The sequence below is a fragment of the Coenobita brevimanus genome, chromosome 60, assembly GCF_032717465.1.
Source record: "Coenobita brevimanus isolate Jiangsu-jjx chromosome 60, ASM3271746v2, whole genome shotgun sequence".
Lineage (NCBI taxonomy): Eukaryota > Metazoa > Arthropoda > Malacostraca > Decapoda > Coenobitidae > Coenobita > Coenobita brevimanus.
Window position 1 is genome coordinate 35401110 of NC_137013.1, and position 25914 is coordinate 35427023.

The 25914-nt window shown below is 42.4% G+C and overlaps 1 protein-coding gene across 6 annotated transcripts in view; it reads left to right on the forward strand.

Moving 5' to 3' along the window:
• The window catches only part of LOC145403027 (echinoderm microtubule-associated protein-like 2), a 333938-nt gene that overhangs the window by 227896 nt on the left and 80128 nt on the right, over positions 1-25914 (forward strand). For 5 of the 6 annotated variants that reach the window (XM_080274858.1, XM_080274861.1, XM_080274859.1 and 2 more), the window contains 4 exons: positions 8457-8543; positions 16465-16632; positions 23539-23676; positions 25215-25287. In XM_080274858.1, coding sequence (XP_080130984.1) covers positions 8457-8543; positions 16465-16632; positions 23539-23676; positions 25215-25287 — 466 coding nt within the window. The remainder of the gene's footprint in view (positions 1-8456; positions 8544-16464; positions 16633-23538; positions 23677-25214; positions 25288-25914) is intronic. The other variant, XM_080274863.1, reaches the window with a different exon arrangement.

The window sequence follows — 25914 nt, forward strand, 5'->3', positions numbered from 1 at the left end:
TATGGGTGGAAGAGCCTGTATGTGAGGTACCGGTATATAGTGTTGGCCTCTTAGTGTGGGGTGGCTGAAGGACGAAGGAGGTGGATCAAGAACAAGATTTCGGGAGTAGCCTACACGAGAGAGAGAGAGAGAGAGAGACTTACAAGTGGATGTGTGCAATAGAGCAAGAGTGAAGCAGGAGGAGTAGACCAAGAACGAAGTGGATGGAGAAGCTGGGAGAGTATTAACCCTTTTCAGCCCGTCCACGTCTTTTCTTGCCCACTTCTGTCGATATTATTCAGTTCAGGATAAATTTTTCGAACTGGAGGGGTTAGATACAGCCATCATTAACGCCTTCACTATCAGGTGCCTCTTTTTACGTATTTTTCCTCGTTTTTCCGTATTTTCCCATCACGTATTTTATATTTTTTAGGGAGAGAAAAGTTGGGAAGGAGATAAGAGACCGTTTCTAAGCCTGTCGCTGTAAATGGCTTCTTCAGTTTTAACAAAATTATCTGGAGTTAGGAAGAATAAATACTAAATGATAATCGTATGGGAAGGTTGAAAGGAAGGGCAATGTATGAAGGGGATCGTTACTGAGCAGGGACAGAAATGAATGGTGGAACCTCTGCCAAGGCCACCTCACAGGAAGCGACGGCAGATAACAGACAGATAAGACAGATAGCGGTAGGCTCTGATTTTCATATTTCGTGTTATGTATGCTTTGAATAGGCAGTTATATAGCTGGTGAATAATTGGTGGGTGGATGGAAAGATAGATGTATGAGTGATAGATGAGTGGGTAGATAGATACATTAATGATACAGGAATAGATATTGCAGGCGGATAGATAGATGTATTAACCCCTTCATTACGAATGTCATTTATTATATTTTTTCTTCAGACGATTTTTTTCAGTTTGAGAAATTTATCGAACTGGAAGGGTTTGATCTAGCCTTCACAACCCTCCTTCAGAGATGCCATTCGGAAGTTGAATATAATCGTGTGGAAGCAGTAGAAATAAGCCATTAAAATCCGTCAGCTGATTCAGGGGATGAACGATGGATAGGTGGGAGGACAGATAAAATACGTACAGAAAGGATAGATAGATGAATAGAAGATTGATAGATGAGCATAGAGAAATTATATACATTGAGGATGGATAGGCTAGTTGGATGAATAGAATGGGATTAATGAGAGGATAGATAAAATACATCGAGGATGGATAGATAGTCTAAGATAGATGAATAGGTACATGGATAGGGATAGATAGAATACACAGAGAAATGATAGTTGGATGAACAGAAGGTGGATAGGTGGAAGGAGGATAGATAAATACGCACGGTGAATAGGTACATGAACGGAAGATAGGTAGATGGGGATAGATAAAATACAGAGAGGATAGATAGATAGATAAATAGATGGTGGATAGGTGCAGTAACAGACAACCCTGAGTACAAATCATATTGAGATGCATGAAGGTAAAAGTCAGACGTGATGTGTATTGTAATTTGCATAATTTGCGGCTAGACACATCCATATTTGTGTGGTGTGTGTGTGTGTGTGTGTGTGAGAGAGAGAGAGAGAGAGAGAGAGAAATGTGTGAGGGTGTGTGTTTCCTGTCACGAGCGTGGAGATGACATCAGCGTTATCGTTCAGGTGGCTCTAATGACCTTTTTTTAACCACCACCATTAGTCATCACCACCATCTCTAATCACCGCTTAAATGCCACCACCTAAAGGCCATCACCGTCATCACCACCATTCATTATCACTAGCCTAATCATCACTTGAATGTCACCACCACCACCGTCACCAGCATGTCATCCCCATCATCACCACCACTCATCGTCATCACTGTCACCACTGTCTCCACCAGTTATCATAATTACGGTACATCACTTTACCATCGCCAGTGCTTCATCTCATCATTCATCATTGCTACTATCATCATCACTTCAGTAGCTATCACTGCCACCACTTTGTCATCACCAGTGCCATTTATCACAGCTTTAGAAGTATCATCACTCAATATCTCACATCACCTCACCATTAAATATCACCATCACCATTTCACCAGCATATCTACCGTTTATCGTCACCACTGCTACTAATCATCATTATTTTTGCAGTTGTTTCATCACCATAATTCCATATCGCTATCATGAATCATCACATCAGTTGGCGTACCTTATTAATCATTATTTATTTAGTTATTTATTTGTGTATTTACGTTAGCAACAGTTATTCATCACCACAGTCACCGTCACTGTCATTGTTACAACTCATAGTTTTAGTACCATCATTTGTAATCTTCATTCTGACGGATGCAAGACGATTTTGTTTAGCTGCGGAAGTCTCTCAGTGAAAAGGTTGAGTCTATAATTGTCGCTGAAAATGTTCACTGCCTGTTATCATATAAATCTATCACCACTACTGTCACCACTTGCCATTATAGTTACCTGTTCTCACTAGTTTCATCACCATCGCCACTCATCCCTCACCACCATTGTCACCACTATCATTCATCCCACCACCAAGGCTCGCATCTTTCATTCCTTGTTCATCATCATTCTTATCAGCTATGACAGGTGTTTCATCACTGTCATTTCACCACTCCGACTTATAACGTCTATCCACCATTGCCATTCCTTGTCACCACCAGGCCCACTGTTACCTTGGCAACATATTCATTATCGCTGGTGCAGTGCAAATGATCGTCGTTTATAATTTTCAATTTTTTCGTTACCATCATCATCTTACAACATTCATTCTTTGCTAGGCGATAGTCGTCACTCATCACCACTACGATCCACACACCATTTCCTGTCACCATCAATTTGAACTGGCTCCTAGTTTAAAAAGTGCGATCCAGTTGCTTTCTTTTGAATTCTAATGGAAATTACAAATGTAACAACTATATATACCGGTATATATATATGTTGCGTTTGGAGATATTCAGAACACGTTTTATTATCCTTATCAGATTTTCGATATTTACAATGATATTTCATCTTCACCAAAAACATGAGTCCGAGGAACCAAGAAGCCCCAGATAGGCTGAAGTCTGTCCTCCTCCCATGTGTCACTGTCGGAGAAGGTGTATGATCTCTTCCATCGCCTTCTGTGTGATTGTCGTAACACATGAGAAATTGCTTTTAATGCAAGTGCTGGACGGAGGGGGAGGGGGACTGTATCCCGACATCAGTCCATAGATTTGAGGGATTCCAACCCCCAGCTCTTGTCCCTTCACTCGCCTTTTACTACACAGCCAGTAGGGCCTACGGGCAGCACGGTGTGTTTTTCACCTGTTTCCCCAAGAATGTCATAGCTTTTTCCCTATTCATACTTCTCTAGTATGAGATGTGTTAATTCTGTGTACTGCTCTCCCACTTAGGAGAGAAATATTTAAGAAAAGAACATAATATATATGTAAAACTTATTGAAAATACTGTAAAAAGTGTGTGCGTTGGCCTTGGATGCGTGTCATCAGTTCGGGTAGGTGTCGTTGCGGTCGCGCCGGTAAACGCTTCTCAGAACGTCCGGGAGGGTGGCTGGAAATAAAGGCAAAAACATTAGGTGAGATAGGGAGGTGCGGGAAGGGAGAGGGGAGGTAGGGGGAGGGGAAAGATGAAGTAGAGTGAGGGAAGGGAGAAGTAGAATGGGAGAAAGAGGATGTACAGTAGAGAGTCGGGGGTATTGGGATGGAGAGGTAAAAGGTGGGTAAGTGGAGGTACAGGGAAGGAGAGGTAAGGAGGTAGGGCACGCGGAAGGAGAGAAGATATACCCCCCAAAAAAAATGATTTGGTACACGGGAGGGAAATGGGTATGGAAAGAAGAGGTATATGAAGGGGGATGGACAAATGAGAAATGAAGGAGGGCGATTAACCATTTCACTCGGATGGTGTCTTCTGTTTTATTCGTGCTGCTTTCATAGCTTTTAAAACTTTTTTCTTTAACCGTATAAGTTAGGTATAACTCTCATTAACCCCTTCACTATTATGTTACCGTCGTGTTGGGTGGATGGCAAAACACCATGGCTGGGAAATGAAAGGTAAACATTGGAAGATGACGATGAGACTGCAGGGGTGGGTGCATCATTTGGTAAGGGGGGGTCCAAAACATTTAAGTTTTATCTTTACGCCACGGACGATAATTATACATTAAAACAATCTTCAATGCCTCACCACAATTTAATTTACACCCATAAAACTACAAGCTTCACCAATAAGATTATTTTCATATGACGTTAAGGAAATTTCAGACGATGCTGTTTTTCATTGTCATTTGTAAATCTCCCCCCCCCCCTTCCGCTGCAGAGATAGGAAAGGAAAGAGGGGGAGATAAGCGGCGTGGTAGTTTGAGTGTTGTAGTACTGGCTACACAATCAGAAAAAAAAAAAATGCCCTTGTCTTCTTAGTATCGTTTTAATTCCACCTGACGTCAGATATGATTAAACTGAGAGTTAGTCATACGAACCTGAGAGTATTCATACATTCACTCTTTAATCTTGTAATCGTCAAGACAGTCCATTAGCTATTCTATTCCTGCAAACACCAGACGATTTTATTAGCTGAAATGTGAGTCATACGTGTCTGAATATGTTGATACCGTCACCATTAACTCCGTCATGGTCACAAAACACTGTTATTGTATTCCAGGGAATCACAAGCTGTTTAGTATTGCCCGTCCACACCAGTCAGATAACCAAACCTACATCCTATTACTGTCTACTACCACTGATCTTCTGTTTGATGGTCTTGGCCTTGTAGTCATCTTACTATACAACCCATTTAATGACTCATTTAAGGAGAGAGAGAGAGAGAGAGAGAGAGAGAGAGAGAGAGAGAGAGAGAGAGAGTTTGGGAGGGCAGCTGAGAAAACAAATCTTGCGGAGGAATCACGAAGGAAAGAAGTAACGTACCGGAGAGAGAGAGAGAGAGAGAGAGAGAGAGGTGGAAGTATGGACAGTGTGTGTGTGTGTGTGTGTGTGTGTGTGTGTGTGTGTGTGTGTGTGTGTGTCCTTGAGGGAACATGTGCTTCAGTGGTTGCCTAGAGGAAGTTCATTGTTTCCTCCACTCTCTCTCTCTCTCTCTCTCTCTCTCTCTTTCTCTCGGGCGCGCGCGCGTCTTTCATTTTGCATTTCTCTTAAAAATATTACTGCCATTCTCTCCTCATATTCTCAAGATTTACCTTCAGGATCTCACTTTTTTTTTTTTCCTCCCTCACCATTTCCCCTTTCCTGCCTCCCTGACCTCCTTCCCGCCACTTTCCCTCCCTTATTATCTTTCCTCCAAAGTTTCCTACACACACACACACACACACACACACACACACACACACACACACACACACACACACACACACACACACACACACACACACACACACACACATTTAATGTGGACAAGTGTCATGTAATTTAGTTTGGTAAAAGTGGTAAAAGTGAAAAAAGACCAGATTGGGACTATAAATAGGAAGTTCAACCCTACACATATCAGAAAGTGAGAAGTACCGGTACCTAGGAGTGATTGTCAGTAACTTACCTCCGCCTGACCACATTTCTGAGAAGGTACATAACATGATGTATACACTGCTTGCTAATATGAGAATAGCATTCACATTTATAAATGAAGACATGCTGAGAAAGATAATAACATTAATCATCAGACCAACCCTGGAGTATGCATCAGTAGTCTGGAATCCTCATCTCAAAAAACACATAGATAAGATTGAAAAACTTTACAATGGGCAGCAATAAGATGGGTACCATGCTTCCACGAAGAAAGACTAGAAAAATTGAATTTACCAACACTACAGGAGAGAAGGAAAAGAGAAGACATGATTATGCTGTATAAATGCATCGTAGAGAAAGAGAAAATAGATAAATGAATATATAACCTGTGGGGAAACATCAGCAAGAGGACACAGCAAAAAACTACACAAAAATAAAGGCGATAAAAACGTAAGGAAATTCAGTTTCCCAAATAGAGCAGTTGGTTAGTGGAATGCTTTGCCAAATGAAATAGTGTGTGCCAAAACTATTCATAAATTTAATGACATGTATGGTAAAAATGGTTCAGCAGATTGACTCATTCCTGTGAAGATAGTTAGGCATGAACACAGACACAAACACACACACGAATACTCACATACAAACACTAGGCACACATATACACATGCAAACACAGTTCTGTCTGTCTGTCTGGCTGTCTCTCTCTCTCTCTCTCTCTCTCTCTCTCTCTCTCTCTCGCTGCTCACTCATGTCTGAATTCTGTCGTTCTGATTCACTCCACAGCTCTCTCCTTAGTTCCTTTAACCTTCCTGCAGCCTTCCTTTCTCACTTGTAACTTTTTTATGCTCTGGTTAGTAAAACCAAGGCCTTAGAGAGAGAGAGAGAGAGAGAGATTCCATTTGTGTTATACTCTAATATGGATGTAACTTTACACCACAAGTGTTTTCATCTTTTGATAGCTGGTTCCATATGTATTAACACAAAATTATTAAATATCTGTAAATTTGGTCTGAATTTTATCTAGCTATTTCAGTCATTTTGAAGGCAGTTATTAGTTGGTATTTCTAGTGATTTATATTTGTTTATTTATTTATATATGAATTTATTTGTTTATAGCTTTCATGTCACCCTCCACCAACCATATGTCACCCTGCAGCCTCATGCCACCTTTCATGTGACCCTCCGTTAAGCTCATGTCACCCTTCACTGACCTCATGTCAGGCGGTGGCTGAATCGGTAAAGAGGCGGCTTGCAGTCCTGATGGACCCAGGATTGAATCCTGGCTGGGACAGGGAACAGTTTAAGGATTTGAATTTCCTAAAAAGCAGACTTTCCTGATCTACCAGATGACCCGCCGACATGTCGTAAAAGTACCCCCACTAATACCAGTACACCAGTCCTGTATGAGACAGCCTTAGCATGTATTCAATATGGACAGAGGGTGTTAGCGCCGAAATGGTGACATGTGGAGGTGTAGAAGGACTACTAGGCCTTGGGATAGGCCACTGCCCCCAAGAAATAGGTCCTGAGCCTCTGCCCAGAGTTGGACACATTAAAAAAAAAAAAGGGGGGGGGGGGTCACCCAGGGTCACCCATAGCCAGTCTCATGTCACCCTTCACCACCCACATGTCACCCCTAGCCAGTCTCATGTCACCCTTAGCCAGTCTTATGTCACCCTTCACCAGTCTCATGTTACCTTTCACAAGTCTCATGTCACCCTTTACCGGTCTCAGGTCACCACCCTTCACAACCATCAGGCCACCCTTCACCAGTCTCAGGTCGCCCTTCACCAGCCTTAGGTCACCTTTCACCAGTCTCATGTCACCACCAGTACCGTCCATCAACGATGTCTCAGTATTCACAGGCTTCATGTTACACTTCTTATACTACAATGTCGTTTTCTTTGTCGTGCATTGCCTTACTACAGTCTTATTTCCTTTGTCGTAATGTTACTTTATAGTAATGCAGTTTCAACTTCCTCGTAACTATGTGATTCTTCAGTTTTTGTATTCTTCTCTCATGGCCTTGTACCCTTCTTGTAGAACTTGGTGCACAGTGAATACTTGTGCCGTCCAAAACTGCCCATCTTTATTCTCCTCTGACTTCCTGAAGAAGAACTTTAAATTAATAATATTGTATTATGGTGTGAACATTATAAGTATTGTACTAGATAATAAGCCATATTCTTGTTGGCATGGCAGATTTCATAGCACTTTGTTCCTAGTGATTTATTTTGCTCATTACACCTTCATATTCTCCTGTATGTTACTCGTATCTTTTTACCGTCGACACAGTTAAATTACATACAGAAGGATATTAAGGTGTATTAAACATAAATTGCAAAGGGAGAAGTGTTTCAAAACCTGTAAAACCAGTGAACACATGGTGCAATAACAGCGACATATGACGTGCATAGGTCTGTATTGCTGATGTTGTTAGTATGGCCTAGCATTATGCCGATTTGCCCGAAGTGCTCAGCTCAACGCATCCTAACATGACCAGTTCTTTTCATCCCAGTGACCCCTGCCTAATCCTTACCCACCCAACCTCACCCTCCCACACCCTATCCTAACCTGCCATCCCATTACACATCTGTTTCCTTTACCTATTACCTGAACATCTCACAACCTTGCTTAACTTTCCACAGCTTCCTCTTACCACGTTTTTCTCTCACATCCACAGTTAACACTCAGCTTCCCCATAGCCCTCTTATAGTCTGTCACCATGTCCTCTGACTCATTCCTAACCTATCACTCTCTCCACTAGCTTGTTACTAACTTGCCACGTTCCATTTCCATTTTGTACTTTTTCCTAACCTCCACATACCCTCTTACCTCCCACACCATTTTCTGACGTAACCTTTTCTCACACCCACCACCCAACCTAACCTAGCACCTTTTGCCCTCTTGCTACCCGTGCCTTGCCTTACCCGCGGCTGCCTATGTGTGGTGAGGTCCTACAGGCGTGGCAACAGCGGCTCCCTCCACAACCTCTCCACCTTGAGGTCCATCCATCCAGTCACACCACAGTACAACATCACCAGGCACGGGTAAAGAAACTTGTAAATACAGTAATGTACTCAGGAAGCTTTACGTATGGTTGGTGGTGTAAATACTCTTGCTGTCACAATTGTAAACAGCCACACTGAGCAGATAAGTGACAAATACAACCATGGTTAAAAACTAACAAGTCAGGAGTTGAGAAAAAATGTAAAGGTACTGTCTAGGTCAGGCTACCTATAATGACAGCTGTATTGTAATATAATGGCTATTGTGATAGCCTCTTTCTGAGAAAGTGTAGAATTAATTGCTGCGTCTTGTACAGATGAATATGTATGAAAAAATTTCGTATGATATGGTCTGACTCACTATTTCCAAATTAGTGTGCTAAAAAAAAATCAATGGGTACGATTTATTACAGCATTTTGTTTACTCTTTGTTTTCTTTGCATACCAGTATAGGTGCCTGGATTATTTTTGCAAAACTGTTGCGTGTAGATGTGCTAATTGTAATTATTTGAACATTTTTTATTTTTTTTAATTGGTTCATGCTGATGGAGACAGTACTGTATACTACTTCATTTACCAAGACTTGTCTGGGTCAAACTGAAAGTGGGCATCTTTTTTTATTTACAGTATTTTATCTTTTCATGCATCCTTTTCATTATATAATTTGTTCACCTAGGCATACTTTGTGTTTGATAATAGCCTGGCTTGAAATCATTATTCCTGATTTAGCAATTGTTTGTTTAGCTCATTACACTTCATAGCTGCTGTAGGTGTATTTTGTTTCTATTTCAGATACAGTAGTTTAATAATTTCATTTTTTAATGTCTCATTTTATGAGTCTGTGCTCCTTTCAAAACTGTGACTGTAATGATACACTGGTGAGGCTTAGTTTCTGTCCATCCTTTCCATATGGAAGTTGTAGTCAGGGTTTCTTATAAGACCTGTTGTCCAGGTCAAGTTGACTGAAGGTTTGCCAGACTGAACGTGGAACATTTCATTATGATGCAGTTATTCATGCGTTCTAGGAAGTGTTGAACCACCAACAACAGGTCTTCATTCCAGTGATACCCTGATTGTGAGTACCCTCCAGCCAGGGATTGGGATTTGAGTGTGAGCAGAAACTCTGACCTGAGTGTACAGTCAGCATAAACCATCCTGTCACATCTCTTACTTTTTTCTCTCCATGCACTTTGAAATTCAGAGGTGAATCTTCAGCAGCTGACTTTGGATTACTTTATTTGGCCTTAGATCAGTGTCATAAGTGTTGTTTGCTTCAGGTTTACCTTTTTTTTTTTTTTTCCAAGTTCCGTGGAGAGTGAGTTAGGAGAGGCAACGTGACTTTTGATGCTGACTGTACATATTACCTTTCATTATAGCCTATCTACTATCACTTCTTTATGTTGGTAAGTTATGCAGTGCGTGTTTACAAGGTCACGTTATTCATTTTTGCTTTTGTAAAATGAGCTGGGTATCTTTGGTGAGTGGGATTTTGGCATAGTGGGTGGGAGCTGTTTTTCCCACAAAAAAGTCTCAGGTTTGACTTCAGGAAGTTTAGCTTGTGAATAATGTGGTACTGATGCCTCTCACACTTTGTTAGGAGGTAGAGCTGGGGTTCAGGTGGACAAGAGTGATGCAAATTCTCATGCTGTAGTTTGTATCACTGTAGTGTAGACCTTGGACAGAATACACATGTATTATTACGATGAAGAACATAAATATGCACTGTAGTTATAAGCTACAAGTATATCGTACTCCCTCTTGATTGTAGAATAAGTACTATCTTAAGGTGTGCATGCACATGTACTGTGTATATATTTATTTTTGACAATATCCAGTGACTACAATGCATTATATAAGTCACAGCTATAAGTCACTGTCTGCAGTACTTATGGCATATACTGTATATATCACTAAGCACATATTGGTACATAAACTTCATCAAACTAGTAGGGTAGATATTATGTCTACCCTGTTGCCATTGTGAACTTTTACCACGCCACTCAGATGACTTTTTTTTATTTCGTTCTTGCTACCTCCAGATGATTTTATTCAGTGTAGAAACTTTGAAGTGGGGTTAGAGGGTGCAAGAATAAGCCAACAGAGTATGTTGCCTGGCTCAAGGGATTAAGTTTATAGCAATCAAATAAATAAGAGCTGTACTGTCATTGGATAAGAAGGCTCCCTGATACCTCTTCCATATCACTGTAGTTATATATTTGATACATAAACGTATTCTCTCTTATTAAGGCAGTCCGTCTATTAACATGTTCTTCTCTGTTATTAAAGCAGTCTGTGTCAGTACAAAAAAGATGTTAACAGTATGTGAGTGTAATGAAGTGTAATATGCAACACAGATCACTAAAGAAGTGGTTAAAGAAAACCTAAGCCAACAAGAGTATAACCTTGAGACCCTAAGAAGACTCCTGCACCTGAATGCCTGCTAGGAAGGCCCCCAGAGTCCGTGACCTGTTAAACCCCTTTCCACACACTGTCACAGCCTCTGTCATTCTTCCTCATGAGGCCCAGCAGAGTGTGATGATGTTTTTCTTACACTTGTTATCTACACATGATTTCCTTCACCTTAAAAGAAAACTTACAGTGAAGGAATTAAAGTCTGCAAGGACAAAATGTTGAGCAAAGTAAAATATAGCAGCTGAAGGTAACTTAGTAAATAAAAAATTATATATATCAATACTGACAGGGTGTGTGAAAGGAGGAATTTGAAAGTAAATGAGAATAAGAGTAAAGTGATGAAGTGTACGAGGTTGATAGATGGTAGGGGGATGAATATAGTTTTGAATGGTGAGTTGCTTGAGGAGGTAGATTGTTTTAAATATCTAGGGTCACATGTTGCTGTGGATGGAAGAATAGATGCAGAAGTGAAGTTTAGAATAAATGAAGTAGGAAAGGTGCTGGGAGGAATGAAAAAAGTGTTTAAATGTCGTTCGCTTAGAATGGATGTAAAGAGAAGGCTGTATGAGGGTGTTGTGGTACCGACTGCATTATATGGGGCTGAAACATGGAATATGGGTGTAGCAGAGAGGAAAAGTTTGAATGTAATGGAGATGAGGTGTCTGAGGAGTATGTGTGGAGTGACGCGTATGGATCGGGTGCGAAATGATGAAGTGCGAAGGAGAACTGGAGTTGTTCAGGAGATGGCTGGTAGAGTTGAGCAGAGGGTGTTGCGATGGTTTGGGCATATGGAGAGAATGGATAATGAGCGATTGGTGAAAAAGATAACTAGATCTGATGTGAGAGGTGTAAGGCTGAGAGGAAGACCACGAATAGGATGGATGGACAGTGTGAAGAGAGCGCTGGATGCGAGAGGGATGTCTGTTGAGCAAGGAAGAGTGGCTGTGCGTGACAGAAATAAATGGAGAGAAATTGTGAATAAATAAGTGATGACGCAGCCCTGAGGGGATATTCTCCCACATTTGGTCTGATCAGCTAGTCAGGTCAGGTGCGGGTAAGGGGATGGGTATGTTATGATGTGGCAGGGGTAAACCAGTTCTGTTGTCGGGCCCTGCTGCGGATGTCACTGATTGCATTGCGCAGTTGACCCTTGTGCGGTGTGTTGCGGTGAGGATCTGTCCGTTCTCCCCTTTGGGGCTGAGATGTGAATGAATGTGTTTAAATGGATGAGTAAATGGAGAGTGTGTCGTCCTGTCTCGGCTACCTCCCTTTCCTTGGGGGAAGCAGCCTAGGTATATAGATAGATAGATAGATAGATAGAATACTGACAGGGTCGGAGTTTATTGTTTCTTATCCATCCAGCATGGAAGGCCTCTTCTAAGCTGAATAAATGGTCCGGAAGTAGTAAGAGTAAAAGGGGGGGGAAAAAAAGTACAGAAATGGATTAATGAAAACAAACATGATGTTATTCAGTGGAACCAAACATTAGCATCAACACCAGCAAACTCTACAAAACACTAAACTGCATCACACTCTCCAACAGCAGCATTACACAATCACACGCTGCCATCACAAAAACAGACACCATACCGTCAAACAAACAACAACCAAACACTGTCATCAATCACTTTTCACTTGTCGGCATCTAAACCTCCATTGCAATGACAGATGTGTCATCCGATGCAAGAGACAGTTCCCCACAGACCCAGACTTTGCACCTTTCACTTACAACCAGACGAAGTACATCTTTAGCAATCTTATGCACTCATCTGCCAGTGGACCAGACAACATAAGCAACATACACCTTTAACACCTTGGATCACAAGGCATACAATCACTCACCAAACCTATCAAACTACAGCTACTGACACAACATAATACCCAACATCTGAAAGCATGGCATTGTCATCAACAAAGACCCCACGTTACGTTCCTCACACCGCTCCATCACACTCGTCTGCACTTCCTCCAAAGTCGCTGAACGACTGGTACTACAACTAGTCACACCTCACATTCCCCTAGCCCAGTCACAACATGGCTTTAGGCCACTATACTCCACAAACACCCTTCTTACAGACCTTACACAGAGAGTTTTCGATTGCATGAATTCGGCTAGGCCACCACACAGAACACTCCTAATCACACTAGACATTAGCAAAGCTTTTGATGCCATCCCCCGCCACAACCTCACAAACAAAATACTCAACACAAACATGCACAATAACACAAAAAGATGGCTGACAAACTACTTAGCAGGCAGATGTGCACATGTAACATTTGCCGGTCAGTCTTCTAACATCAGAAACTTCACAAACAGTGTGTTCCCCAAGGGTCTGTATTGTCCTCTACACTCTTGAACCTATACATGCATGACATACCCACACCTCACACACCACAGATACATATAGCTTCCTATGCAGGTGATATAACACTTACATGTACGCACCAAAACGCAAACACAGCTGCACACATCATTCAACCTTACCTCAACACACTACACGAAACAAACAGGCTCAAAATAGCCCCAGCCAAATCTACAGTGACCCTTCTCACAAACTGGACAGCAGAACACAGTCACATCCCACTCCTCACCATAAACAACACTCCCCTACCACACACACACACACACACACACACACACACACACACACACACACACACACACACACACACAAAATCCTTGGTGTAACATACAGTACATCAGTGTCATTTAAACAATACATCACAAACATTAAAAATAAAATAACACCAAGACTCAATGCTTTGAGGTCACTTGCCCATACAACATTCGGACACAACAAAGAAACCACCACCACAGTATACAAACAATACATACGTTCAGTGATGAATTATGCAAGCCCTGCCTGGGCTTCTAACCTCACCAAAACACACTGCATCACTCTACAGACCATGCAGAACAAGGCCCTAAAGATAATCACAGGCTGCACAGCTACTACACCCACAGACCACCTACATCAAGAAACCAAAGTCCTCAAAGTCAAGGATCACCTAGACATGAGAGGCACCCAGTTTCTTGCTGCAGCCTCCACAAACCCACAACATCCACTATATTACATGGCAGCACATCCACCCACACCAAGGAACATCAAAACAAAACCCAGCACACGATACCATACACAAATACTCTCATCTCTTCCCCCTCGCCCACCTCAGACCAGCTTCCAGAAGCATATCCACACTCAGATCACTCGCTGCTCCATTCAGTCACTTAAAGACAACACACAGCTGCATGCACGGCCTCCTGACATCCACCCTTCTGAATCCTATCTCCCTCGTGAGGACAGGGTCCACCTGGCCAGGCTGAGATCTGGGCACCATCCAGCCCTCTTAAGCTACCAGAAGAGGCTGGATGACTCCGTCGCTGATGCCTGTCCAGGATGCAACACAGCACCCCATACTATTAAGCACAATATGGAAGACTGCATCGCACACAATCACCTACACCAACAACATAATATACACTCTTTGAGAGCTCTGTGGGAAAGCCTGGTCTCGGCCATGGCCTTCCTAAGGGACTCGGGACTGTTCGGCCAGACTGCCTAGGGAACAACTACTACTACTACCTTGACCTGGAACTTAAACCCACACCACCTCAAAACCCCCCTTTATCTGGATTTAAGACCACAAAACTGTTTACCTCACCTGAAATGCATAGAGCCCTCTATCAAGACTCACCCTTGCAAACACCCTACCCTGACCTGGAACTAAGATCCACACAAACCCACAACAGCACCTTGACCTGAAACTAAGACATACACTCCCACAAAACCTCTTACCATGATCTGAACTAAGACACCCCTCCCCCCACAAACCTCCTACCATGACATGGAACTAAGACCTACACTCCCACAAAATCCTTTACCTTGACCTGGAACAAAGACCCACACCCCCACAAAACCTCCCACCATGACCTGGAACTAAAACCCACTCCCCCACAAAACCACCTACCATGACCTAGAACTAAGACTGACACCCCCACAGAACCTCTTACCATGATCTGGAACTGAGACCTACTCTCCCACAAAACCCTTTACCTTGACTTGCGACTAAGACTGACACTCCCACCAAACCTCCCACCATGACCTAGAACTAAGACCGATTCCTCCACAGAATCTCCTACCATGACCTAGAACTAAGACCCACACCCCCACAAAACCTCCTACCAAGGCCCGGAACTAAGACCGACACCCCCATGAAACCTCCTACCGTGACCTGGAACTAAGACCTACATACATCACATACATACATTATCTAATCCTACGTTGCCCTATGAGTAGCGTAAGAGCCAGGGGCTAGGCAAGTTAGTCCTGACATTTAAGATGAGAATGACCAGCCTCACTCATCCCTGAGTGGCATTATGTGAGCAATAAACCCCAGCCACCCCATGGATATAAACCTACAATGGCTCAGTCCAACTGGAGTGCCTTAATTACCCATTAAACCGCCAGGCACCATAGTTTATTTATATGTTTACCACCCTGCATAGTAAATGGTTTCCTGGTGTACAGGAAACCATTTGGCTTGTCATTCAGTGTAGAGTCACCCTTACACTAAAGGAATAGGAAAGAAAGAAGGAGAGAAAGACAGAAGAGGAAGACAGGAAAGAAGGAAGGAAGAGAGGAAAGGAGTCATCCAAAAGCAGCACTACATCGAGTGAGTGGATGGTGAGTGCACCCACCTAAGACCTACACTCCCACAAAAGCTTCTACCAATGCTAAGACCCACACCCCTACCATGACCTGGAATTAAGACCTATACCCCCCATAATAACCTTAACTTTGAACTGAGACTCATACCCTACAAAACTTTAATGTTGGATTAGGTAGGAGTTGGATTGTTACTTCATTCCTTGGGGACAGTGTTATACAGGGGCAGTGGTGTGCAGCCAAAAGCCCAGTAGCTCACCTTGCACAACTCTTCCCATTGAGAAACTTGGCTACATTTTCACGTCAAAATTCTAGGCTGAGACTACTACATGTACTTATCACTTCTAAAAGACTACAGTGTAATCCCAAATCCCAAGGGTAGGTTGGGCTCACTGGGCTTGGATGTCAGATAGCCTGGAAGAAGTGGAACTCCAAATTCAGACCTGAGTCCCTAGGTAAAGGTTGGGGACAGTAAGGGCATACAGCCATTGAAAGCTTGTCGATTCTAATTGTTTGTGTTGCCATCATTAGGTGAAAAATATTAATGTCAACGTAAGACCCATACCTCCACAGAACCTTGGTCTCAAACCAAAACCCACAAAACCTTGAACTTGGAGTAAATAACCCTCTGCACAGAACCTTAGCCTGAAACTAAGACCACACCCAAGCAAAATCATATCTCAAACTAAGAACTCGCTCCCATACACATATGCAGCTAAAACTTGAATTAATATGCACACCCACCCATAAAGCATTAACCTGAGAATAAGTATTCCACCCCTTCCCCTCCCACCTGCAAAGTCTTACTAATATCATCCCCTTCCACCCTCTGTGCTGATCACCACAAAACCATAAACTGAACTAAGACCTCACCACCATTACAGAGGGAAGGAGGCGCAGTACAATGGTGAGGAGGGCGTGGTGAAGCTTTACCTCCGAGGGCGACCTCTGAACCTCTATGTCCCCACCCCACTCAGGGAAACCTACTCTCCCACCGCCTCAACCCCACCGCCACCCATCAAAATGAAGCTTGAATGGGTTTATGGGTACAGGTGAGTTGATGGGAAAGGGATAATTTTAGGTTCCTTATGAATGAGTGAGATAGAATGGTGTTGTGGGAACAGGTAAGTTGGTGGAGAAGGGATAATTTTAGGTTTGTGAATGATTAAGGTAGAATGGATTTATAGGTACCATACAAGTGAACTGATTGGGGATATTGGGAAAAGATCCACGGTGGTACATTATATGTACAGTGCAGTGTTTAAAGAAAATTCTGTATATCTATCTGTCTTTTTAGCCAGGTGTCATAATCTTGGAAGGGATGGCCTCAAACAAATTGCCAAATTGTCTCCATGTCACTCTGTCCCCTGCCATCAGACTGTCCTCACTGTGACTCACACCAGTCTCATATACCTCTCCACCTCATCCCTCCATCTCATTTTCTGTGTTCCTCCTCCCTATCCTCCTTCATCTCACTCAGGTACACTCTCCTTTCAGTCTCTCATTTTTCATTTTCTCCACATGGCTAAACTATGTCAAGGGACACTCAAGGAAAATTCCACGTTGTACACCAGCCTGCTAATTCAGACCTCTAAATGTGAGATAAATATTAGTCAAGCAGTGGCCAGACACTCATCTGTCAGTGGAATGTGAGAAAGATATGGGTTCAGGGAGGAGGAGGGTTATGGGAGCTGATGGCTCCTGTAGTCGTGACACATGACTCTGAGGTTGTCATTATCATACCCTGGCAACCTACCATTCAAAAGTGCATCCGATTTCGTATCATTATACACGAATCATATTATTATACATGAACATATTATACACGAATCACATGAGTCTCATATGATACACGAAATCAGAAGCACTTCTGAATGGTAGGTTGCCAGGGCACGATAATAACAACCTGTCTCGCGTGCCGCGACTATACCTCTCCTCTCATTCCCACCCCTTTCACTCGCTGGTACCAGGTAGGTGAGTGACTGGATACTGCTTTATTAGTACCTGTCTAACATTCAGGGGTTCAAAGTGGTGAGCGAATGCATAGCACAGGACGTTCCTTAAGTGTACTCTTCTGATGGTCTCCAAGACATCCACAAGGACACCACAACACTCCTTCACCTCCCCATTTGTTTGTCTCTCTCTCTGTGTAACTCCACATTCTCCTCTCAGAAAAGTCATTTCTGTCCCCCAGAAATGTGTGCAGATGGTTAAACTTGTGAGGGTGAGGTAGGATTTGAGGGATTTAGATAATGTTAAATGAGTGTGTGGCCCATTTCTCTGAGCTTTAAATGCATAGAATGAGCAACAGGTTTTGATGCATATTTATTACCATTGTGAGGAAGTACCTCTTTCTGGCTTAGATGAATATATAAATAGTTTCCATTCTTCTGCATTACAATTTCTGCCAAGTTTTTGCACCCTGCCACTTACACCAGTGCAATAAACCAAAGATCAGCACAGTAAGCCACTTTCGTTTTCATTTTTGTTTTTGAAGACTCCAACATGCTTGCATGCATTGGCCTTGGTCACCTAATAGCGGCTCTCCATGCTGCTCGATCTCTGGCAGCTTCCCTATTTAATCCCTTAACCCAGAGGTCACACGCAGTGATCTTGTCTGTGGTCTTTTTCAGTCTGTTTCTCACTACCCTAACCCCAACATTAACAGTTCCCATGTTCTGCCCCCAGTTATCATCCCCCATCCTCTCCACCTGCCCAAACCATCTTAATCTACCTCTCCTCATCACAAAACTAATACATTCCAGTCCCATCCTACCTCTCAGCTCTTCCATCGTCAACCTAGCCCCCCTAGGCCTTGCACTCAAGGACGCACTGCACATCCACCTGATCATTGCCATTCCCGTATGTTTGAGCATGTGAATATCCTCTTTCTTTACTGCCCAGGTCTCATTACCATACAGAATTTCACTCTTAACACTTGCCGCATACAAAGATCTCTTAGCACAGAGGGAGAGCCCTCTCAATGTCAGAACTTCTTCCAACCTCTCCTTACTCTAGCCACAGAGCTAGCTCCTGCCTCACCTCCAGTGCATAATATGTCTTCCAAATAACAAAACTCTTCCACACACTCAAGAGACTCACCAGCAAGTTCAGTCCTTTCGTGCCTGGCAATATCCACATGCATTCCCCGACACACCGTACACATGAAATCAGCATTATCTTGCAGTCTACCACTTATACCACTACACCATGTATGCATCCACTTATCACAAACACTGTACAGGATGGAATTACATCCCACGCTCATGTGACAAATCGCACGTGGCCACACTCCGTCTTGTTTGATAGTACTGCCCCCAGCCGTATATACCATCGCTTATGTTTTATCTGCATCTACTCTTAGGCCCTTGTGCCCCATACCATCTCTCCACGTCCAGAATCTTTCCTCTGCCTGCCTTTCATTCTCTGCAACCAACACCAAATCATCAGCATACAACATCTCCCATGGGAGTCCATTTCTGAAATCACATGAGAGGGCTTCAGGTACCATAATAAACAACAAGGGGCTCAAGACTGACCCCTGATGCACACCAGCATTCACAGAAAACTCATCACTCAAATCTCCATTCACCTGTACCTGGGTTTGAGCACCCATATACATGGCCATAATGACCCTAACCAGCCACTCCTCGATTGTAAGCTTTCTCATTGCCCACTTTACCACTTCTCAAAGGACTCTGTCAAAGGTCTTTTCCAAATCAACAAAAACAAATTTCAATTCCCATTTCTTTCCTACATATGTTTCCTGTATCTGTTGAACAGTGAATATGCCTGGCATAAACCCAAATGGCATCTTATCAATATTCACTCTTTCTCTAATCATACCTTCTAGAACTCTCTCCATTACCTTCATTATCTGGTCTAAAAGCTTTATGCCTCTATAATTTCCTCTTGCCACATTTACAGTTACACTTTTCAGCCAATCATCTGGGACAACACACTCATATACTGTATGATCATATTTATCAGGTCAGTGACTAACCTCACCACTATATCTCCTGAGGCTTTCAATCTTTCAACATTTTAGCAGTCAGCCTAGATACACCTGCTGCCTTCCCCACCTACAGTACATCCTGCCTATTGCCCCACTCAAAGTAGCAGTGTCAGTCAGAGGCCAATGGCCAAACACTGGTTCTGCTGGCTCCAAACCTTCCCTCTCCCAGTCAGACTCCTCATTCAACAACTGGCTCTGGCTGTAATGCTCTCCCCATGTGTGTTTAATGTCCTCACTGTTCACTACAACCCTTCCTTCATCATTGTTCAAACGCTGCTCACCAATGATACCCCTATTCTTCCTCTTCATCTGATTTGCCACCTTAAAGATCATATTCTTCCCTTCCACACAATGTAGGTTATCAAGTAAAAGTCTCTGTGACTCAGAGTTTGCCCAGTAAACCTCTTTTCTGGACCTACACTTGGCAGCCAAGTATTCCTGTTTGTTACCATCCTTCTTCCATTCCCAGAAAAGCCTTCTTTTCTCATTAACTGCAACTTCTACACCCTCATCTCACCACCAAGTTGCTTTATGTCTAGTGAGGGGCCTCTTGTCCATCCACATATTGAATCAGTAACTCTCAAGAGGTTGGTCTTGAGGGCCATGTACTGTTCGTTAATGCTTCCATCCACGTCTCCCTGTTCAGCCACCATTCTCCTTATCTCGCTATAGAAGGCATCCCTTACTGCTTGGTTTTTCAACTTCCATATTTTCATCCTAGGTGCATAGGTCCTCTTTTTCGTCACCTGCTCCTTAAGCACTATGTCACAGATCAGTAACTTGTGTTGCTGCACACACTCCTCACTCCCTATAACTTTAACATCCTTCACTAACCTCCTGTCAGCCCTCCTGACTAGGAAATAGTCTATCTGGCTGCTAATTCCCCCAGACTCATGCATAATCAGCCTACTCTCTTTTCCTAAAATGTGTGTTGCACACAATCATGTTCATTGCCTCCCCAGACTCGAGTATCCTTTCCCCTTCCTCATTTCTTGTACCATATGCACATCCCCCATGTACTCCTTCATATCCTTGAGGTGCTTCTCTTACATGACCATATAAATCCCCCCCCCCCTTCCCTTTGATACTACAAAATCATCTCCCATAGCACTTACTACATGTATTAAGTCATCCCAAAATCTATCCGTCTCTCATCCAGGCCTGTGTGGAGCATATGCTGATACAGTTGCAAACACCATCCCGTTGAACAAAACTTTCACAATTATTGTCCTTTCACTTACTTTCATAACCTTCATAACATATTCCAACCATTCCTCTTTAACCAACACCCCCACACCCCCATATCCATCTATCCTTTCTATCTATCTATCTTTTGCTGGACGCCATAATCCAGTAAGGGTTGGTCATTTGACTTTGAGTTAGCTGTTTTACGGGGAGGGGCACTAACCCTCCACCAACCCACTTGTTGACATGCAGGGAACACGTATGGTTTGGTTATATGGTTACCACCCTGCGTTATAAATGGTTTCTTGGCTTACAGGAAACCATTTGCCATGTCACTCAGTGTAAAGCCACCTGTAAATGTCAGGACCAACTGCCTAGCCCTGGGGTCCTACGCTCCCCATGGGGCAATGTATGATTGGATGATGGATGGATGGATGTTGTCCTGATAACTGTCTCCTCACAAACTTCCGTAACAGGGGCGGCACCTGTTGTTATATCAAATCTGAATACTGTATGCAGTTGACACTGTTTTAAGCTTAAACCAATTTTGATTACACACTGTATAAACTAAATTTTCTAAATATTATCAAATATATCTGTGTAGTCTATCTCTTCCCCAATGCTTCTTCAGAACCGAGTGTATTTGACTCTGTATCTGCACAGTTGAGTAACCTGAACCTTGCCCTTAGCACCGAAATTACTATTTTGGATGATTTTAACGTGCATAATGTTGAATGGTTATTGCACTCTGCCAAGACTGACGATGCTGGTCTAGAGTGCGAGCTGTTTGCAGAATTGTTTAATCTCATGGAGTTGGTAAAGCAACCAACCAGAATACTAGATAATCCTGACTATAATGCCCATCTCTTGGATCTATTCTTGACAAATAATCCGGATCAATACAGGATAGAAGTACTGTCACCACTAGGATCCTCTGACCACAATCTCATCAGAGCCTCATCAGTTACCCCCTCAAACCTCCCTGTTCTGTCAGGGTGACCCGATGGCACTTTGATAGGGCAAACTGGGATGGATTTAGAAATTATCTTGCAGACATTCCATTGCAGTCTTTCTTTAGTGATGTCAGTTCAACCCAGCCCCACATTAATGACTTAATACTAGCTGGTATGGATTTATTCATTCCAAGTCAACAGTTCACTAAACGATCGAACTCTCCAAAATGGTTTGATAGCTGTGCCAGAGCAATGGCCCAAAAATCAGTAGCATATAACTTGTACTTAAAAAACATCTGAATCACTCTGTCAATTTAAAATTGCTAGAAACCATGCAAAAGCTGTAATAAATCTCGCTAAATCAAACTTTCTTCAAAATCAAGCATCAAAACTACTTAACAGCTCTAATGACAATGGAATATTCTGGTCAACACTCAATTCTTTCAGTAATAACTTTAACAAGTCATCGTCCATTCCCTTACTAAAATCTTCAGATGGCAACATTACAAATGACCTGCATGGGAAAGCGAATATCCTTGCCAGTCCATTTGCCAGAAATTCTACCATGGTTGAAGTCAGCCAGAATTTCCCAGTACTAGAACCTGATCTCTCGAAATTGTTCCACTTAAAATAGAGACATGTAAAATCCATCCCAGACAGTTTACCGGCCAACAAAGCTCCAGGTCCAGATGGAATTCCTCCAATTGTTTTGAAAAAGTGTTCCCCAGAACTTGCCTTTGTTCTAGCAAAATTATTCAGACTATGGATACGTACTTCTTCGTTCCCTAATTCATGGAAAGAAGCCAATATCCATCCAATTCCTCTCTCTCTCTCTCTCTTTTAGCGTCCATATGTGTGTGTATGTGTATTTGTCTCTCTCTCTCTCTCTCTCTCTCACACACACACACACACACACACACACACACACACACACACACACACACACACACACACACACACACACACACACACACACACACACACACACACACACACACACACACACACACACACACACACACACACACACACACACACACACACACACACACACACACACACACACACACACACACACACACACACACACACACACACACACACACACACACACACACACACACACACACACACACACACACACACACACACACACACACACACACACACACACACACACACACACACACACACACACACACACACACACACACACACACACACACACACACACACACACACACACACACACACACACACACACACACACACACACACACACACACACACACACACACACACACACACACACACACACACACACACACACACACACACACACACACACACACACACACACACACACACACACACACACACACACACACACACACACACACACACAGCGTCTCGCATTGTTTTAGGCGGGTGATAACAGAATGTGACTGGAAGAAATAGGGAGAAAGGAGTGCAGATGCAGAAAAAGAATGATAAAGGTGAAGGCAGAAGTTGGCAGCACTATATCAAGTGAGTGGATGATGGCCACCACCACTGACTACCATGTCGTTGAACTGAGGAGGTTTTATCCTGTTGCATTTAACTGAGGCAAACCATGTTGACAATAGAATGCTGTATACAAATGACGTAAAAGGAAGGGTCAGGGTGTAATATGCTTAATAAATGGCTAAGGAAAAGATGCTGTGAAGTCTGTAAGCCACCTAGAATATGGTCCCAAGTCCCATCAACCACCCTACACTCATGACCAGTGTGCAGCCATACAGTAACAACCACTCAATTGTTTCCAGGGGTCGTGACTGCCGGAACAATGTGTTTCAGCTGCCAACAGGAGAAATTGTTTACTTCGTGGCAGCAGTTGTGGTGTTATACAATGTTGAGGAGCAGATGCAGCGCCATTACCTAGGTCACACAGATGACATCAAGTGGTAAGTCTCGATTATTCTTATATAATCTATTTAATTCAGGACATATGTTTGACAGTCCATTCCCTGAGGCCCAGCAGTCCTCCTGTGTGTCACAGACTTTTGCATCTCACTGCTGTGGCTCAGTTTGCTCTCATACATAATGAATACATTAAAAAATGGTGATGGTGGAGATATTTTTATGACATGCTGGTGAGTTTTGTGAAAGGTAAATGAGGTCAGTTTAAGCAAAATTCAGATACCTGGTATTAATTGTTTCAGCTTCAGTGAGAATCAGATATTCAAACTTCCCAGTCTCAACCAGGGATTGAACTTGCATTCTTCCAGGCAGATTACTGGCCACTACCTCCCCTTGTCTCCCATTTCTGCATAATACTATCTGGTTGTGTCTGAAGCATCTGAACTAAGACTTTGTGTATGTTGCATTTTGAATCTGATCTTTCTTTTGTCTCTTTTGTTGCTGCTGTGAAAAGGTTATAGGTACATTAATTGGCTTCCCATATCCTCCCATACATTTAACTGCTTGTAATTTCTTCTTGTAATGTTGTTTTATAATAGGAAAAAATTCTGAAGAAAAACGACACAAAATAAGTGTATTTAATGATCTGTTATGTAAACAGAATGATGCTTATTTAGCAGATAATTATCACCAAGGTTCTTTACTAAAATACAAATTAAATCTTTGAGAAATTTGTATGTATGTTCATCCCTTCAATGAGATTATGTACAATATCTTATGTTTGGTTTTTGCACCATTTAAACACTTTTATTTAGCTTGGGAGAAGATTTTGAAATGGGGGGGGGGGTTAGATGCAGCCTTTGTGAACCTCTATAGTAAATGATATTTTTCATAAGCCGTTTGTCTGGTGAGTGCTCCAGTGAGTTATGGTGCTGTAACTGGATAGGGCTTGCAAGGATTTACATCCAATCGGTCTGTCTGTGTATCTGCCTATTGTCAGATACCATATTCTTATACAGGGTGGCCATTCATCTTTGAGTTTGTTGTTTTGCAGGGAAGGGGCACTAACCCTTTGTCAGCCCACTTGTTGACATGTAGGGAACACATATAGGTAGGTTATATGGTCACCACCTAGCATTGCAAATGGTGTCCTGGCTTACAGGAAACCAGTAGGGTTGTCACTCAGTGTAAAGCCACCTAAAAAGGAAAGAAGAATAGCAAAAAGTAACAGGAAAGATGGGAGACATAGGAAGAGGATGGCAGACATAAAAAAGAATATAAAGGTGAAAGAAGAAGTAGGCAACACTGCATCCAGTGAGTGGATGATGGTTGTCACAACCTGGGTGATCTGGTTTTATTGTGTACATAATGCTGTTCAGGAGGCCAGTTGCCTTTGCCTAAGATTTTGGGACTGAGTAGGCTTGTCCCATGCCTCTATGCTCGTGATTGGACAGAGAAGGATTGATTGATGGATGGATGAAATGCATTTGTTTGGTGGTAGGCAGAATAAAAAAAAAGAAAATCATTGGAGTGATGGGATTAATGCAAGAAAAACTCAAGTACCCTATTCATTATTTTGCAGCCTGGCAGTTCACCCCAATAAGCTGATTATTGCAACGGGTCAGACAGCAGGCCATGACCGTAGGGATGCCAGGGTAAGTTGGAGGTTGATAATTTAACCTGAGTGTTGATTGGAATAAAACCTTAAGAGACTAGATTGTCCACCTTAGCTTGGCAATTATTCTCCTTTTTAGCCTATTTCCTGTGGCACAGGGTTAGAATAAATTAATAATATATCAGTCAGATTTGTTCATAGGACTTCATCATGACTAGCAAAATTTTGGTGTTGAATCTTTTGTTATAGCTTAGTGTTCAAAGGGAGAGAAGGCATTTAGGCCAGGTTAATGTGGACAGAGTATAGATATCATGTAGCTAATAGATGTAGTGAAAAGTTGTCTTGAAGCTGTGGAAAAGTTATAGAATTGTATCAGTTATAATTTTGAAGATTAATCTTAAAGATTCCATATGGGACTGTGGTAGAGGAAAGACTACAGAAGAAATTGTTTAAGGTATAAAATTATGTATTTTACATGTTAAAAAAAAAAAAAAAAAAAAAAAAAAAAAAAAAAAATGCCCTTGTGTGTGTAGCAGCATTGTGTGTGTTGTTGATATGAGAAGGGTAAGGATTTATGTAAATTGATTTAACAAGGTGATTTGCTTTATTAGTTATGTGGAGGAAAGTAGCTGCAGGGAAAATCATAGACTAGACATTCAAAGTTTTC